The sequence below is a fragment of the Crocodylus porosus genome, unplaced genomic scaffold, assembly GCF_001723895.1.
Source record: "Crocodylus porosus isolate Cpor-Errol unplaced genomic scaffold, CroPor_comp1, whole genome shotgun sequence".
Taxonomy (NCBI): domain Eukaryota; kingdom Metazoa; phylum Chordata; order Crocodylia; family Crocodylidae; genus Crocodylus; species Crocodylus porosus.
This window is the reverse complement of record NW_017728906.1, coordinates 65,219,458-65,235,006: the sequence shown is the minus strand read 5'-3', so window position 1 is coordinate 65,235,006 and position 15,549 is coordinate 65,219,458. Positions and strand designations below refer to the sequence as shown.

Below are 15,549 nucleotides of genomic sequence, written 5' to 3'. Positions count from 1 at the left end.
GTTTTTTGAAAGAGTCCAGAGTAGGTGCTCACACTACCTCTGGGGGGAGCCTATTCCAGACCCTGGACACTCACACCTTAAAAAATTTTTTCCTTATGTCTAGTCTAAATCAGCCTTCCTGGAGCTTATGGCTGTTAGACCTTGTTATCCCTTGGGGAACTCTGGTGAACAGCTGTTCTCCCAGGTCCTCTTATATAATTGTAAGCTGCTACCAAGTCGCCCATGACCCTTCTGTTTTCCAAATTGAACAGTCCCAAATCCCCCAGCCTCTCCTCGTATGGCCTCCCCTTCAGGCCTTGAATCATATGAGTGGCTCTCCCTGGACTCTCTCAAGCTTTTCTACATCCTTCCTGAAGTAGGGGCCCAAAACTGGACACAATACTCCAGCTATGGCCTCACCAACCCCAAGTAAAGCAGGAGGATGAATCCCTGATTTTGCTTGAGATGCATTGGTAGATGCACTGGTAGATGCACACCAGAGTTTGGTTTGCTTTGCCAGCCACAGCATCCCATTGGTGACTCATATTCATCTTGTGGTCAATCAGGACCCAAGTCTCTTCTGGTTATGGTGTTAGTGACCATAGCACTGCTAAGTTTGTAAGTATGTTTAGGGTTCTTCCTACTGAGGTGCAGAACCTTACACTTCTCTACATTGAAGGCCATTAGGTTTTGGTCAGCCCACCTTGACAGCATGTCCAAGTCGGCCTGCATGCCCAGTCTGTCCTGTGGTGTGACTGCCCTCCCCCATAATTCGGTGTCATCTGCAAACTTTGCCACTTTGCATCTGACTCCTGACTCCAGATCTTTAATTTAAGATGTTAAAGAGTACTGGCCCACATACCAAGCACTGACGGACTCCACTGGCCACCCTGCACCACATTAATTTTCTCCCGTCAATTAGTACTTTTGGGTCCAACTCTGTAGTCACATACCTAGCCATTGGATTGTAAGATGATCAAGGCCATAGTTCCCCAGCTTAGGACATTGTGGGGAACTAGGTCAAAGGTTTTCTTGAAATCCAGATATATGACATTCATGTCATTTCCCTTGTCCAGGGCTCATGTCACCTGGCCATAGAAGATGAGGTTGGTCAGGCAAGACCTGCCAGTCACAAAGCCATGTTGGCTGGCCTTCAGAACACTGCTTTCCTCTAGTCTGGTATTGATGGATCCCTCGACCGTTTTCTCCAGGATTTTTCCAGGGATGGACATCAGACTGATTGGTCTATAATTCCCTGGGTCATCCCTCCTCCCTTTCTTGAAGATAGGGACCACATTGGCTCTTTTCCAGTCTTCTGGGACCTCGCCCGCATGCCACAAATATTCAAATATCAAGGAGAGTACAATTTCTACCAGCTCCTTCAAAACTCTCACGTGCATTCCATCTGGGCCCATGGACTTGTGAATTTCCAGTTTCTCAAAGTGTTCCCTCACCTGATCCACATCGATTTTGGGCCTGCCACCTGCTCCCAGGATAGTTTGTGTCCTTTCGGACAGTGTGATCCCCTTGGGAGGGTGAAACACCAATACGAAAAAGTCATTTAGGAGATTGGCCTTTTCTTGGACGTCAGATGTCAGCTGCCCCATTTGATCTTGCAGGGGCCCAATGCTATCTTTGTTCTTTTTTTGACTTCCCACATATTTGAAGAAGGACTTTTTGTTGTCCTTGATCCTCGTAGCTAGCCTGAGTTCAATTTGTGCCTTGACTTTTCTGGACCACTCCCTACAAGTGGGGGCAAGTGCTGAGCAGTCCTCTGTTACTGGTAGGTGTTATAGGGCTTTGGCCTCTTTTTGGTTGATGCCTTTCCCCCCAGCGATGTCAGGATGAGATCTGGATTCAGCACCACCGAGATGGTTCAGGTACTGCTCCTACTTGCCTGCCATATCTTTGATGTTCATTGTTCTTTTCTTGGGAGGCAGTTCCCTGTAGGTGGCTGGAAGAGATCTCAACTTTAGGTTTCTCTGTGGGGCTCCAACCTCCCCTTTATCCCACCCTCACCACATCCACAGCCAGGGGTGGACTCGACTCCCCCCACAGGTCTTGCACTGGAATGATCCTGTCTCATCCACGCCACCCACCTCCAAGGGTTGGGTTGTCTTGGCCATCACCCCTCCCAAGGCTATCCTTCATCTTTGGACTGAGGCCTGGGCAACTAAACACATCCCAGTCCAGGGTTAACTGCAACTTACAAGTAAAACTGAACATAAGGTGTCAGCGTCTACTGACGGGCTCCCGGGATCTTGTCTCCCAGGTGCCTTCGGTCTTGCCAAGGATGCCTCTTTCTGCCTAGTAGGCATTTGGAAGGGTCAGCCACCCTGTGATGGGCCTCTGCTGACCCTCTTGGGAAAGCCCCCCTTGGATCCAGCAGTCTTAGTTTAAAGCCAGGTCAGCCATTCTGGCCGAGAAGTGCTTCTTCCCTTTCCAGGTCAGGTGGACACCATCCCTTCCCAACAGTCCACTCTCTCTGAAGTGCAGATCATAGTCAAAGAAGCCAAACTCCTTACAATGGCACCATCGCCGAAGTCTTCTATTCATCTCACCGATGCACGTTTCCCTCCGGAGCCCATGTCCTGTGACTGGGAGGATCAATGAAAAAGCTATCTGTGCCCCTAGACCCCTGAGCCCAGCCCCCAAAGCCCTGTAATCATTCATGACCCAACCCAGACTGCTCCATGCCATATCATTTGTGCCCACGTGGATGAGTAGCGTGGAACAGTGCTTGGAGGGTGGGACAAGTTTGGGGATCCTCTCCATCACACCCCAGACATAAGCTCCAGGCAGGCAGCAAACCTCACAAGCTAAGGGGTTAGGGACCCTGCCCCACCAGGGGAGGACCAGTGAGTACCCTCTTCCCCTCCTCTCTCTCCCTGGGGGACTGGGCCAAGTAGGAGCCAGGGCAGAGCAAGCCCCTCCTCAACTCCTCTCAGCTGCCTCCCTGAAGCTGTCTAGTCCCCTCCCACCACAGGCCCCACTCACCTCCAGCTCTGCAGATGGGGTCTGCTGCAGCTGCTGATGGTCGCTAGGGGGTTTTGGGGTGCGGGGGCATGATGAGCTTACACCCATGTATCTCTTGCCACTCTGGGACCCAAACAGAATTCCCTGTTTTCTGTTACAAGTTGGATGGCATGAAAATGAATTAGCAAGATGTGAATGCGTCTTCAGTATAATCTCACTTTGACAATGGGGAGGTAATTACTCCAATGTCTGCAGTGCCATACTAGTTTTTTTCAAAATAGTTGTATTCAGAGACATTTTGGGCACGTTTACGCGATATGCATCAATGAACATTAGCCTAATTTAATGAGCATTATGGGTATACATCTACATGTGCATGCCTTTAATCTGCATTAGAATGGTGAAATTAGTCTAATTTTGCCTAAATTTGATACCTGCAAATGCCAGTATCAAATTTAGGCACGATTAGTTAAAGTGCATTAACACATGTGTAGATGCAACCCAGCACTAACTTTAGTGCTGGATCTGCCCAGCCACTAGGAGCACATGGCAGGGCTGCAAGGACCCGGCACTAACTTTAGTGCACTAAGTGCACCAAAGTGCACTAACTTTAGTGCTAAGTCTGTGCACGTGTAGACATCTGCCAAAAATCGCTTAATGCTCATTAAGCTAATGCCTAGCAGTTAGTTAGTTAACTTAGTTATAATGGCTGATTCTGCTCAGGCTACATGCTTATAGTAAAAGTCCTTGTGGTTTAAATCCCTAATCTGTTCACTCTGATCTCTTCGTTTTTTGTGCTTAGTCAGTGCATGCGTACAAAAGAATATGCCAACAGATCCCTGTGCTAGACTGAAATATAAAATAGTAATTTTCATCAGTCCTTTTGCCATTGCTTCATAATAATGAATAGAAAGAAAGAAAGATCTTCTTGAAAGGGAAAGTTTTAAAGGTTTATTGACCAAAACCAAATTAGTGATTTGGTTGATTACTAAGCGTGGTAGAATTTTATTTAATAATGAATAATTTATATTGTTCAAGTGTTTTATTAGCAATAGCAATGTGATGTTTGAAGAAACAAAGTTCATACAGCAATATATGTATGTTTTTAACTATTTATTTTCTTCAGGAAACTTAACCATCCCAGACTGGTTAAGCTGTATGGGGTATGCACAAAGACATATCCTATCTACATAGTGACTGAATATATGGCAAATGGCTGTTTGCTTAGTTACTTGAAGAGTCATGGAAAGAAACTACAACCCTTTCAGCTGCTGGAAATATGTTACAATGTGTGTGAAGCTATGACATTCTTAGAAAGCCATCAGTTCATACATCGAGACTTGGTAAGTTCTGTTGAGAGCAGAATCAGGACTTTAGGTCTAGATCTTGAAAGGCATTTGGGGCCTTTCACTGACTTCAAGCAAGTAAAGGTTCAAATAGTTTCAATGGTACTTAGGCCCCTGTACATGAGCTGGCACCCAAGACTGTTTGGCTTTAATTTCCATACTCACAGTTAATGGAGGAATGCATGTTGAAAAATAATGACAGAAGAGCCATGGAGAAATTGGTTATTTTATAAACTAATTTTAAAAATCATCCTAAATCCTAGAGGCTCATATTCAAGATTCACAAGTTTAAATGATAGTGTTGTCTTCTCCTTGAGACAATATGTGAGAATCTACTTGTGAGGAGTAACTTTTCAATGGGCCTTCAACCCAGTCTCCGAGTCTCCAACAATAATATCATATGCTCAAGTCTTTTAATCATTTAGCTGTGTGTGCAAAGCAAATAGACATATTTTTTTTTATCTGAGGTGCCAGACAATTTACATGGACAAAAGACAAGTTTTAAATAAAAAGGCAATTTTTGAAAATTTGCTCCTGAGAGTTACAAGTCATGGTTAGCTAGGAATAAAAACTGAACCTGTCCTTGAATGCAAACAATCTCCCAGACCTAATAATTATACAGATAGACAATATAGCCTTAAGACACAGCAAGCATAAATAAGCATTTGCAGAATTGGGGTCTTCTTGGCCTATTGACTTCCACTACTGCTTAAAATGTTTCTATATTCCATTCTATTTATAGTGCATAGTAAATAACCTACTCAGCATTCACTTACAGTAACTTTGTTTCTCTTATTTTGAATGAGCTCATAAACATTGATGCAGAGTGCCCAAGCAACACAGTCATTGCACTAGGACTCAACTTGAGAAACTGAAGTTCAGTTCCTGGCTCTGCTGTGGGTTTGCTGGCTATCCCTATGCAAGTCCATTTCGTCCATGTGGATGAGTGAAATGAAGATATGGGCCTCCACTGTAAACTGCATTTTGAGACTTAGTCAAAATGTGTTGCATAAATGATAGGCAGTAGAGGAAATAGTAGTAATACTAATACTATTACTACTACAAATGGAAACAAGTTCCTCATGTATTAATTGAAGAATTCCATTAGTTCTGGGGAATTCTTCTGGATAAAAATAAATATCATATTTACTCAAATATGAGACAAGGGTTTCCCCTCAATCAATGTGGGGGGCAGGAAGCTCCTCATATTACATTGATATACACCGAAACCATATTAAATACATTGCCCATATTTTAAGTGCTGCTAAAAGCAGCATGTGCTCAGTAATGGAAACAAAATATGAAGTTGATTAAATGCAGCCAACATTGACTGTGACTATAAATGCGACTTATATCGGGGTAGACAAAATGGGTAGTCCAGCCGGTGGCCTCACTCTATTTCCCAGTAGCCTCTGCTTGTGTGGCTCCCCAACAGTTTCCATGGAGACCCTGGGAGTGGTGGGGCCATGAAAGCATGGGGTCATGATAGCTCAGAGTTTGGGCCCAGTCCTGGGCAGAGCCTCAGTTGTGTAGCCCCATACTGTTAGGTCCTGTGCTATCACAGCTCTGCCGCCCCTGGGGTCTTTATTGGAGACTGGCCAGAGCCCCATAGGCTGGGTGGGGAGCTGCTCCAACAATCTGGGGCAGCGACAGCAGGGGACCAGGGCAGAACTGCAATCTGCTCCCTGCATTCCCCTGCCTAGAGAACCTGTACTCATCACAGGGGCATGCAGGCAGCAGATCACAGCTCTGTCCCAGCCCCAGCCCTAGCCCCACACTGACACAGCCCCAAAATTCCAGGGTTTCCCCAGCCCTACCCACCTGTCTTGCTCCCTGCCACTACCCCACTGCAGCCACCTTGCTCGTTTGGGTCCTACCCCCAATGGTGGGTACAGGGAGGATGATCTGGGGTGCCCAGGCAATGGGGTTGGGGCTGGCAGCAGCAACCCAAAGAGCTGCTGCCATAGGGGCTACTGGGAAATAGACTCTGCCATGGGCTGGATCTGGCCTGTGGGCTAGACTTAACCCATTCCTGTCCTATATGGAAATAATATGCTGATGGGAAACATTTTTTTTTCCTTTTAAAAAAAATTCTGTGGGTGTTCCACAGAGAACTAGTACCAGGTTTAGAGGTATTGCAATACTAGGCCAGAGTGAACCCTGACACCCTCCCCTGCTGATGGCAACCCTTTTGTTTTTTTAACAAATTTTTCCTGTTCCAAGCCAAATCAAGTCCAAATCCACGAGTCAGTCCAGAACTGTAAGTGGCCCTACAACCAGCAAATATCCTCCACCTCCACCAGGGGCTTCAGATATTTCCAATGTCTTTTGGTGGGCATCCTATGTGTAGGCCCCAGCCTGGAGGCTTGGAGTTCGGATGCCCCCAAGTTTCGCCTACCCTGAGCCATATGACCACAGGAGCAAGCTAGGGAGAAGCCTCCCATTTCCATAAGAAGCATATAGATGGCGGACACAGTAGATGTCAAAGCATATAAATGAGGAGATTTTATGTTAGTCTGCAAAATGTCTAAAGTGCTGTAAACTGTTGTGTGTTTACTGTGGTGGGGAGGGGGTAGTGTTCCCTCACCTGATCCACATCAATTTTGGGCATGCCACGTGCTCCCAGGATAGTTTGTGTCCTTTCGGACAGTGTGATCCCCTTTGGGAGGGTGAAACACCAATATGAAAAAGTCATTTAGGAGATTGGCCTTTTCTTGGACGTCAGATGTCAGCTGCCCCATTTGATCTCGCAGAAACATAAAAGATGTTTATTTTAATTTTTTTTAAAATATCTAGCAGGGGAGGTACCAGGATAGTATCAGTCAGGTTGTTTTCTTGCTCACCTTTGAATGACTACATGTAGAAGGGAGTGGAGACCTGTCTTGCACTGCAGCCAGGACTCCCTACAAGTCTACTATAGCGTCCCAATAGGAAGATCTTAGCTACATACCTATTTTATGGAGATGGGGGATTTCCCTCTAGCTTGCTCCTTTAGCCTGTTGATTAAGGGCAAGTGACATTTGGAGGTATCTAACCCCCAAGATCTCTGGGCTTGGGCTTCTATGTAGGATTCCTGCCATGGCTTTGGAAGTATCTAAAGTCCCAGGCTGAAAAGTCTGGGAAAGAGGATACTTACCAGTGGTAGCACCACATGGATTTGAATGACTGAGTTTTGCTCAATTGGTAGGATTCAGAACTGTTTTGGTTAATTTGACCTGGAACATAAAAAGTATTTTAAAAAAAAGCAAAAAAAAGTTTGTAGTACATATAAGTACAAATTGCTACCACCATGTTTATTTCAAAGTCAGTGTTTTCAGACTTGTTCCTCACTTGCATATACTCAGGGAGAGTGGGGTCTGACAGTAAGGAGTGGACAGAGGGCTGCAGGAGGAAGAAGTTAAGGTGGGGCATAGTGTAAAGGGGCTACCTGCCATCCCACATTTATTTTCCCTATTGGGAAAGGGGACATGTTGGGAAAGCAGTGGGAAGGGGACATGTTCAAGGCAGACCTCCAATACTTAGATTCTATACTTGGAAATATGTATCAAATTTATACATTTTCCATATATATAATCTAATTATTGGGGGGCATCATTTTATATTGAGTAAACAAATGGTAATGTCACCTGTTTTGTTTTTGATTTTGACTACTCAGTTTATTTTATAATTTCCCCACTAAAGGCTGCAAGGAACTGTTTGGTTAACAATGATCTTACTGTGAAGGTATCTGACTTTGGAATGGCTAGGTAAGCTACAGACTGAATCTTTATCAAAGGGTGCAGTAATTTCAATCATACTTGGTTTATTCTGATTAATCAGCTAGTGCTGCCATGAAAAAAGTTAATGAATTGTTTACTAGTAAAATTAAGCCCCAGGTCTTGTAGAGAGTTAATAATTATAACTCATTCCAGGGTGTTCAGTGTGATGTTAAAGAAACCCTACATTTGGACTTTGTAGGTGAGAGAGTTTCTTTAATGGTCCCTTTCTGAGATAGCCACATGAGTCTGGATTTCTGTTGCCTTCAGCTCTACAAAGCAATAAGATATAAAGGGTCCCCCCATAATTTGGTAGTAGTGACCTGCCTGTGTAGGATAAGGTTAGAGTTTCTATCTCCTCACCTCTTAAAGTCTGGGTTTCAGCCTAATTTGAAGCTTTTTGGATAGTTGTTCTAATAACATTAAAGGAAAATGCAGTAAGCAATATAGCGCTGTGAGTTTGTCATAACCTGAAGATTGGATCTTGCTTTGCAGGTATGTTTTGGATGACCTATATGTAAGTTCACAAGGAACTAAGTTTCCAGTAAAATGGTCAGCACCAGAAGTTTTCCATTATACCAAGTTTAGCAGCAAGTCAGATGTATGGGCCTTTGGTACGTATTGGAGGTGCTATGTGTAATGCAGGAGCTTAATAAGGTAGAAAATGCAGCTTTTATTTCAGAGTTGAAAAGCTAAAAGAAACAGACTCCAACAACTATCTTCAAAGATTTACAAAAATACTCACTGCTTGTAGCTGCTTAACTTTGCTGTGCAACAACAGTAGATCAAACTGTGCCCTGTGTTATACTGCCATAGTCCTAATAGTTTTCTTTTGATGTAGTGTGAAAAAGTTTTTAATGCGGTACTGTAGTGTGAGTTGCTGACAGCAGGGCCCAAACCTGAGACCTCCTGCTCTACAGCTTGGGTCCCTGCTGTCCAAATTAAAAAGAACTATCTCCTTACCTCAAAGACTATAACAGATTCATAACCATCTTCATGTGAGCCAACCACTAGAGGGGGCCAGAGCTCCAGCCTGAGTAAACGTGGGTTACGCTTGTTATGCTTCAGGGGTATAGGTTGGGGTAGGCAATGTGTTTTGGCCAGAGTGCCGAAAAACCCCGCAGCACCTACCTTGGAAGGTGCAGGAGTGCCAGGATGCCAGAAAAGCAAAATGTGGGAAGGGAGTACATGACAGGATGCCCTGCTTGTGCCCCTTGCCCCCAGCCCTGCTTCCCCTGCCCCCCACACAAAGCCCCTGCCCCCTGGGCTCCTGGCTGGCAGCAGCTCCCCCGAGCCAGGGCCAGCTGCAGCTAGGAGGCTCCAAACAGCTACGCTGGGCTCTGGAGCCCCGGCATCAGCTCTGTGCCAGCACATACTGGGACATGCAGTTACCACCAGCATGGACCTGATGCCGGAGCTGTGGAGCCCACTGCAGCTGTTTGCAGCCTGCCCACTGCTTGCTGCAGCTGCCCAGACCACAGGCTGGCTACAGGCAGCTGCACAGGGCTCCAGAGCCCAGTCACCAGCTCCATGCCAGAAGCGGGGGAGAGACTGGGGTTGCGCTGCCTCAGGCCCCTCCCCCACTGCTGGCTCTGAGGCGCAGGCGCATGCGCTGGCACAGAGCTGATGCTGGGGATCCAGAGCCCGGGGCAGCTGTTTGCAGCCTTCCGGCTGCAGCCAGCCCCAGCTCTGGGGTAGCTGCTGCCAGCCAGGAGCTGGGAACTACCCAGAGCCAGGGATGGCTGTGGTGTGCCAAACGAAATGGCCTCACATGCTATGCTCGGCATGCATGAATGCAATGTACAGTATCAACAAATGTATAGTTTGCTGTAGTGTGAAAGTTTTTAGTGCGGTGCTGACCCCTGGCATAGGTTGTAGCTGGGTTGGTCTATGCACATAGAGAGACAAGGTTCTTTGGATAAATCTGATATCTTTTATTAGACAAACTCATATAGCTGGAAAAAATTTTTCATGTTAGGTCTTTGCCAGAACACAATGAACACCCAGTTCCAAAGTCTAATCATCTAGCTACTGATTGCTTCATTGTTGGGTTTCATACATGTGGGCAGGAGTAGGTGGCAAAGGACTGCTCCAGTGTAGCAGGTGTGCTGGGGAAGCAGTGTAGGCATGGCCCTTAGAAATGACAGGAGAATCACAGGGAAATCATGAATCCAGATTCTGTTTATCATGGTATTACTATCCTACTGTAATTCTCATGTCTTGAAGAATCAGAGGAGTCATAGTTTCATAGTTTCTAGGTTCGGAAGGGACCCGAGTAGATCATCGAGTCCGACCCCCTGCCATGGCAGGAAAGATTACTGGGGTCAAACGACCCCAGCAAGGTGTTCATCTAACCTCCTCTTAAAGACCCCCAGGGTAAGAGCCAGCACCACTTCTCTTGGAAGTCAAGGCCCAATTGCTCTGAAATGAACACAAAAAGAAGAATACTTCAAAAACCATCACTGTAGGGAATATTGCATGTGATGAAGAAACAATTCACTCTGTAATTGTCGTGAATGTCGCTCAATTTTCACCAGCCCTAGAGGTTTTTATTGCAAAATTATCACAAAGCATCAATTTGTGATATTTGTGATGGTAATATGTCCCTCTGTCTTAATAGAGTCTAGAGATCTCAGGCTTTATTGCTAAGTATGGCAGATATAAAACCACTATACGGCCTTTTGGGAATTTTGTTTAAATCTTCTAATACTAAAAGAATGCAAGCAAGCGCCACTCACTAAAATACCAGTTAAGTCAAGTAAGCCACTCTTCTACAAAACCCCCCTAGTAATGGTTTTGTGTCACTTTTCTTCTCATAACGTTATATAAGTTGTTTTTTTTAGACTGTGATTTCTTGAACAAATCCATCATGCATCTGTACCACTCAACCTTATCTTATCACTACAACAGCAATTTTTTTATAGTTGAGAATAGGCTGAATTATACCAGCACCATTTGTCATTCATCCCTGTAAATCTGCTAGGAAAATGTTTCTAGTAAAAGTCTCATCAGTTATTATCACTGTGTTGGATGGGTATTGCTTTAATGTCTTGACATGGACTTTAAACATTGTGGATATTTTGACAGGAATCTTAATGTGGGAAGTATTCACTTTAGGAAAGCAACCCTATGAGCTATATGATAATATGCAAGTGATTCAGAAGGTTTGTGAGGGATACCGACTTTATCGACCCCAGCTTGCCTCAAAAAACATCTATCAGATAATGTACAGCTGCTGGCATGAGGTATGTACATTAGTCCATATGAGCTGGAGAAATAATAATTAGTGTGATTCATTAAGAAGAGGTGCAAAAAAATTAATACAGGAAACTCTCTGATACAGAAAAACAGTTATCGTGAGAAGCTAGATTTCATATAACAGTCTACAACAAAAAAACTGAAGGAAAGGAGAATATTTATAAGAAGCATGGCATGGAAAAACAGACAAGAAGTGTAACTGGCTGATTCCTCCCTTCCTCCAGAAGCTAGTGTATAATGAAGCTTTGCAAATAATGTTAAAATGTGCTTTAAAGTAGAGGACAGATTTAGAGTCTGCGGGGCTTCTCCTAATGTTTGTACTCCTGCAAGTGTAAACTTATCCAAGTTCTTCTTAAGGACCAATGTCTGCCATGCTGCCTATAGTGACTCTAGGACCAAACAAAAGCCTGATTTATTGTTCCTCTTTCTCCAACCTCTTTTTACCAGCCTCTGTACTGGGAGTATCCCCCTTGAATGTTTAGAAACTGTCTAAGCATTAGTTATGCTACTATAAATTGATGATGATCAATAGCTTTGTATGAGCACACAAAATGATAAAAAATAACTTGTATTTGAACAAAAACAATTTTAAAGTGTAAAAGATATCATTAGAAAGCTACAGCAACACAGGAAATTAAAAACACCAAGAGCTCTCAAAAGTCTAAGTTGCCCTACCATATAAATGCTACTATTTCCCTGTACTTCTGAATGCTGTAGCCAGGAAAAATGAATGCAAAGTACAGTATCAACAAATGTATAGTTTCAGTGTTGAGCTGCTATATATAAATTTTTGTTTTCTTTTAGCTACCAGAAAAGCGCCCCACATTTCTTCAGCTTCAGTCATTCATTGAGCTTCTCAGAGAAGATGACAAGCTTTGAAGAGGAAAAAGAAAAAATTCTGAGCAAATGACTATGCATATTAGTAGACATATCAACTGCCTTCTTTGTGTGAGCTAATAGTCATGAGTGGACTGTGAAACCTGCCCGAGTCTAGCCCACAGTATTGCTCTGTATTAACTTTTAATTTTATCACAGGTTTTGACTAAAGAGAACTTTGCTCTAGACCAGTGGTTTTCAACCTGTGGTCTGAAGACCTCTGGGGGTCCACAGACTATGCCTAAAGAGTCCACAGAAGTTTACTATGATCAATCAAACGTATGTGAATACTGACACACACTTACAAGTCAAAAGGGTCAGCACCTCCATTTGAAATTTCCACAGGGGTCTGTAAATGAAAAAAGGTTGAAAACCAGTGCTCTAGAAAGCTCTTGTGATTTTCAAAATTGGTGATGGGAAGCAGAGAGTAGAAGAATATTGTTGATGCTTTTAGTATGAGTCTCACTGAACTTCAAAGTATCAAAAAATGCAGTACAGTATACATTATATTAAGACTTTTCCAGATTGTAACTATTTTTTTCTTTATTTGAAAAATGTTAAGTTGTTAAATATATATATATATTTCATAGGTTTTCTCATATCAGAACACATCACTGTATGTTTTATGTTTATAGAGACCCATTATAAGTCAAATTCCTAACTGGTACAAGTGCCTGCAACTAGTGGCTCTAGGGTTAGTTTCAATAGCGTGGATGCTGTTGGAGGTGAAATAGTGACTCTGTTTCCACAAAAATGCCATTGAGGCCAGTGTGTATTAGAATTAGCCCAAGAAGCATATGTTTGATTTTCATTTCATCCTGTGAGGCATATGCAGTACAAGTAGGGGGGAAATGTTCTCACTACAGTGTTCTAACTCCCTTTCTATCCTTGACAATGGGCGCATTGACAAGATGCTTTAATGCGCAGTAGACTAATTTACTAAGCAGTAAGTATCACCATCTACATATGCAGATGCTTACTGTACGATACATTGGTCCACTCCATGGTTAATTTTCTACCTGCATTTTCAGGTAGCAAATTAACTATGGAGTAGTTACTGTGCAGTAAAGCACATGTAGACGGCCGACCAGGAGCAAATTTGCTGTAAGTCAGCCAGGCAGCAGGGGGTAGGAGATTGCTACCTGCCCCTGGGAGTTGCCTGCTGCTGAAGCAGGCTCCAGTGGCAGAACCTAGGCTGGGACAACATCCTCCTACCCTGGCAGCAGGGAGCTCCTGGCCCCAGCTCCTCATCACATCCCAGGGTCAAGGCCAAGAGCTCCTTGCTGCCAGAGCAGGGGGACATTGCCCCAGCATGGGCTGTACCTGCCTGAGCAGCAGGAGGCAGCTCCCAGGGGCAGGGTAAAGTCTTCCAGCTCCCACTGGCAGACAGCTGTCTCCTGGCCCTGTGCTCCCTGCCAGCCCCCCTGAAGCTCCCCCTGCTTCAGGGGAGCAGAGCAGAGTGGGAGCAGAGCAGGGTGGGAGTAAATCTGCTTTCAAATACCTTCACATGTAGATACCTGCCCAGGGTGGGTTTGCTCCACAGTAAATTACTGTGGAGTCAACCCATCCAGTAGCATTTGCACATGTACACACACCACACGCAGCAAGAAGCATTGAGTAATTTCAGGACCCTTGGTTAGTAAGTTGAAAGCTTAGTAGCTGATGCATAAAGCAAGAAACTTAAAGCAAACAATACAATTTGTAATGTCATAACTGTAAGAAAAAAACTTTTCATACTAAAGGACTGGAAGTCTGGCTCCCATGTCTATATTTGAGCCCCTGAATAGAAAAATTCAAAGGTGCTAAGCACCTGGAGTTCCTGTTGTCTTGAATGCAAGTTGCCAGCACATCAGAAAATGTGATCATATATTTAGGTGTCTACGTATGGATTTAGATTTAGGATTTGGATTTAGATTTATAATTAAAAAACCTGAATTTAGCAACCCAGGTTTATACATTTGATCTATTGTATTGTGTTTATAATTGATATGTCAAAATATTTGTCATAATTGATCATTAATGATTAATGAATAGCTTTGAAGTAAAAAATAGTCTTAATTGACATTATAGTAATAATGATGAATCTGTAGATGGGAAGTACAGTCCATACTATATAACCTTGTCCATTGCATGCATTGTTTGCATTTTCATGTTTCAGTTATTGCTAAAGAATGTAAAACTGTATTTCAAAGAGTCTGGATAAAGTATTAAAGCTGGTGATTTATGGCAACATTAGTAAATAGGCATATTGGCCATAATATTCATTTTTGTGGCTGATTTATTACATACCAGACAGTTACATCAGTATAGAAAATTTTGCTGCTTTTAATTTTCATTTTAAAGTCTGATTCAATATGGAAAGTGTTCATGTTTTAGTTAAGTAAGCATCTTCGTTGATTTTAAGTGAACCCTCCTACCCGGCCTTTCCCTTATTTTCATTTAACTTTTAACCTTTTTCTTATCAAACTGCTCTCATGGTTTGAGGCCATGCAGATGTAAGCTCTGTGGCCCTTTGGTGAGCTTTCCTCATATGTCCAAGGCCTGTGCTTGTGGTTGGTCTTCACATGTTTTTCTTTTGTTAGCATCAAGTTTCATGGTAATAGGCATGGCCACTGCTTTCCTCTGCATGTCATCATAGGCTTTGTTTAGTACTTTTGATGAATATCCAAAGCTTTCCAGACCAGCATTGTTTGGGAAGGGACAGATTTTTGGTTGTAGCCTCCTTAAAAGGGGAGGGGGAGCTTGTGCTTGGGAACATGCAGCAGTTGTTATCACCTAAATAAGTAGTGGGCAATTATTTGGGCTGACAGTGAGTTTTTATGACCTGTTGAGGGCCACAAGTCTCTCTCTCTCTCTTTCCCAGTCCTTCCCTCCCGGGGCTTCGAAGAGTATGGAAGCCTGAACCCACCCACAGCTTTAACACCCCTCACCCCATCCCCCAGCACTGGCGTCCACTCACCCACAGCTTTAGCATGCCTTTCCACCACCCCAGTCTGGACCTGGCAGCTGCCAGCTATGTCCACAACTACCCAACTGCAATCAGCAGCTTCTGGGCCAGGGCTCCAGAGGAGGTGGGGGCAGGGGGAGGGAGGGCTCTGGGCTGTGACCAGCATGGAAAACTGAATGCACCCACAGGTGTAGCACTGTAGCATATGAGCAGCTGTGGATGTGGCTGGCACCTGCTAGGTTCTGACTGGTCAGAAGGGGCAGGGCATGATACAAGTGTGGGAGGATTAATGCTTCCACATCTGTGCCTGGAGAGAGAGACAGAGCACCTGTCATGCTGGAAGCAGCCCCAGCCACCCAGCACCATGTGGCTGCTTGAGCTGGAGCCACCACCTGCCCGTGAGCCAGATCCA

General features: G+C 44.1%; 1 protein-coding gene across 1 annotated transcript in view; it reads left to right on the top strand.

The window, feature by feature from the left end:
- Positions 1 to 13,146, top strand: part of BMX (BMX non-receptor tyrosine kinase) — a 51,816-nt gene extending 38,670 nt beyond the window's left edge. The window contains 5 exon segments of the mRNA XM_019529283.1: positions 4,082 to 4,298; positions 7,983 to 8,047; positions 8,552 to 8,670; positions 11,144 to 11,301; positions 12,119 to 13,146. Coding sequence (XP_019384828.1) covers positions 4,082 to 4,298; positions 7,983 to 8,047; positions 8,552 to 8,670; positions 11,144 to 11,301; positions 12,119 to 12,193 — 634 coding nt within the window. The 3' untranslated portion in view covers positions 12,194 to 13,146.
- Positions 13,147 to 15,549: the final 2,403 nt, after the last annotated feature.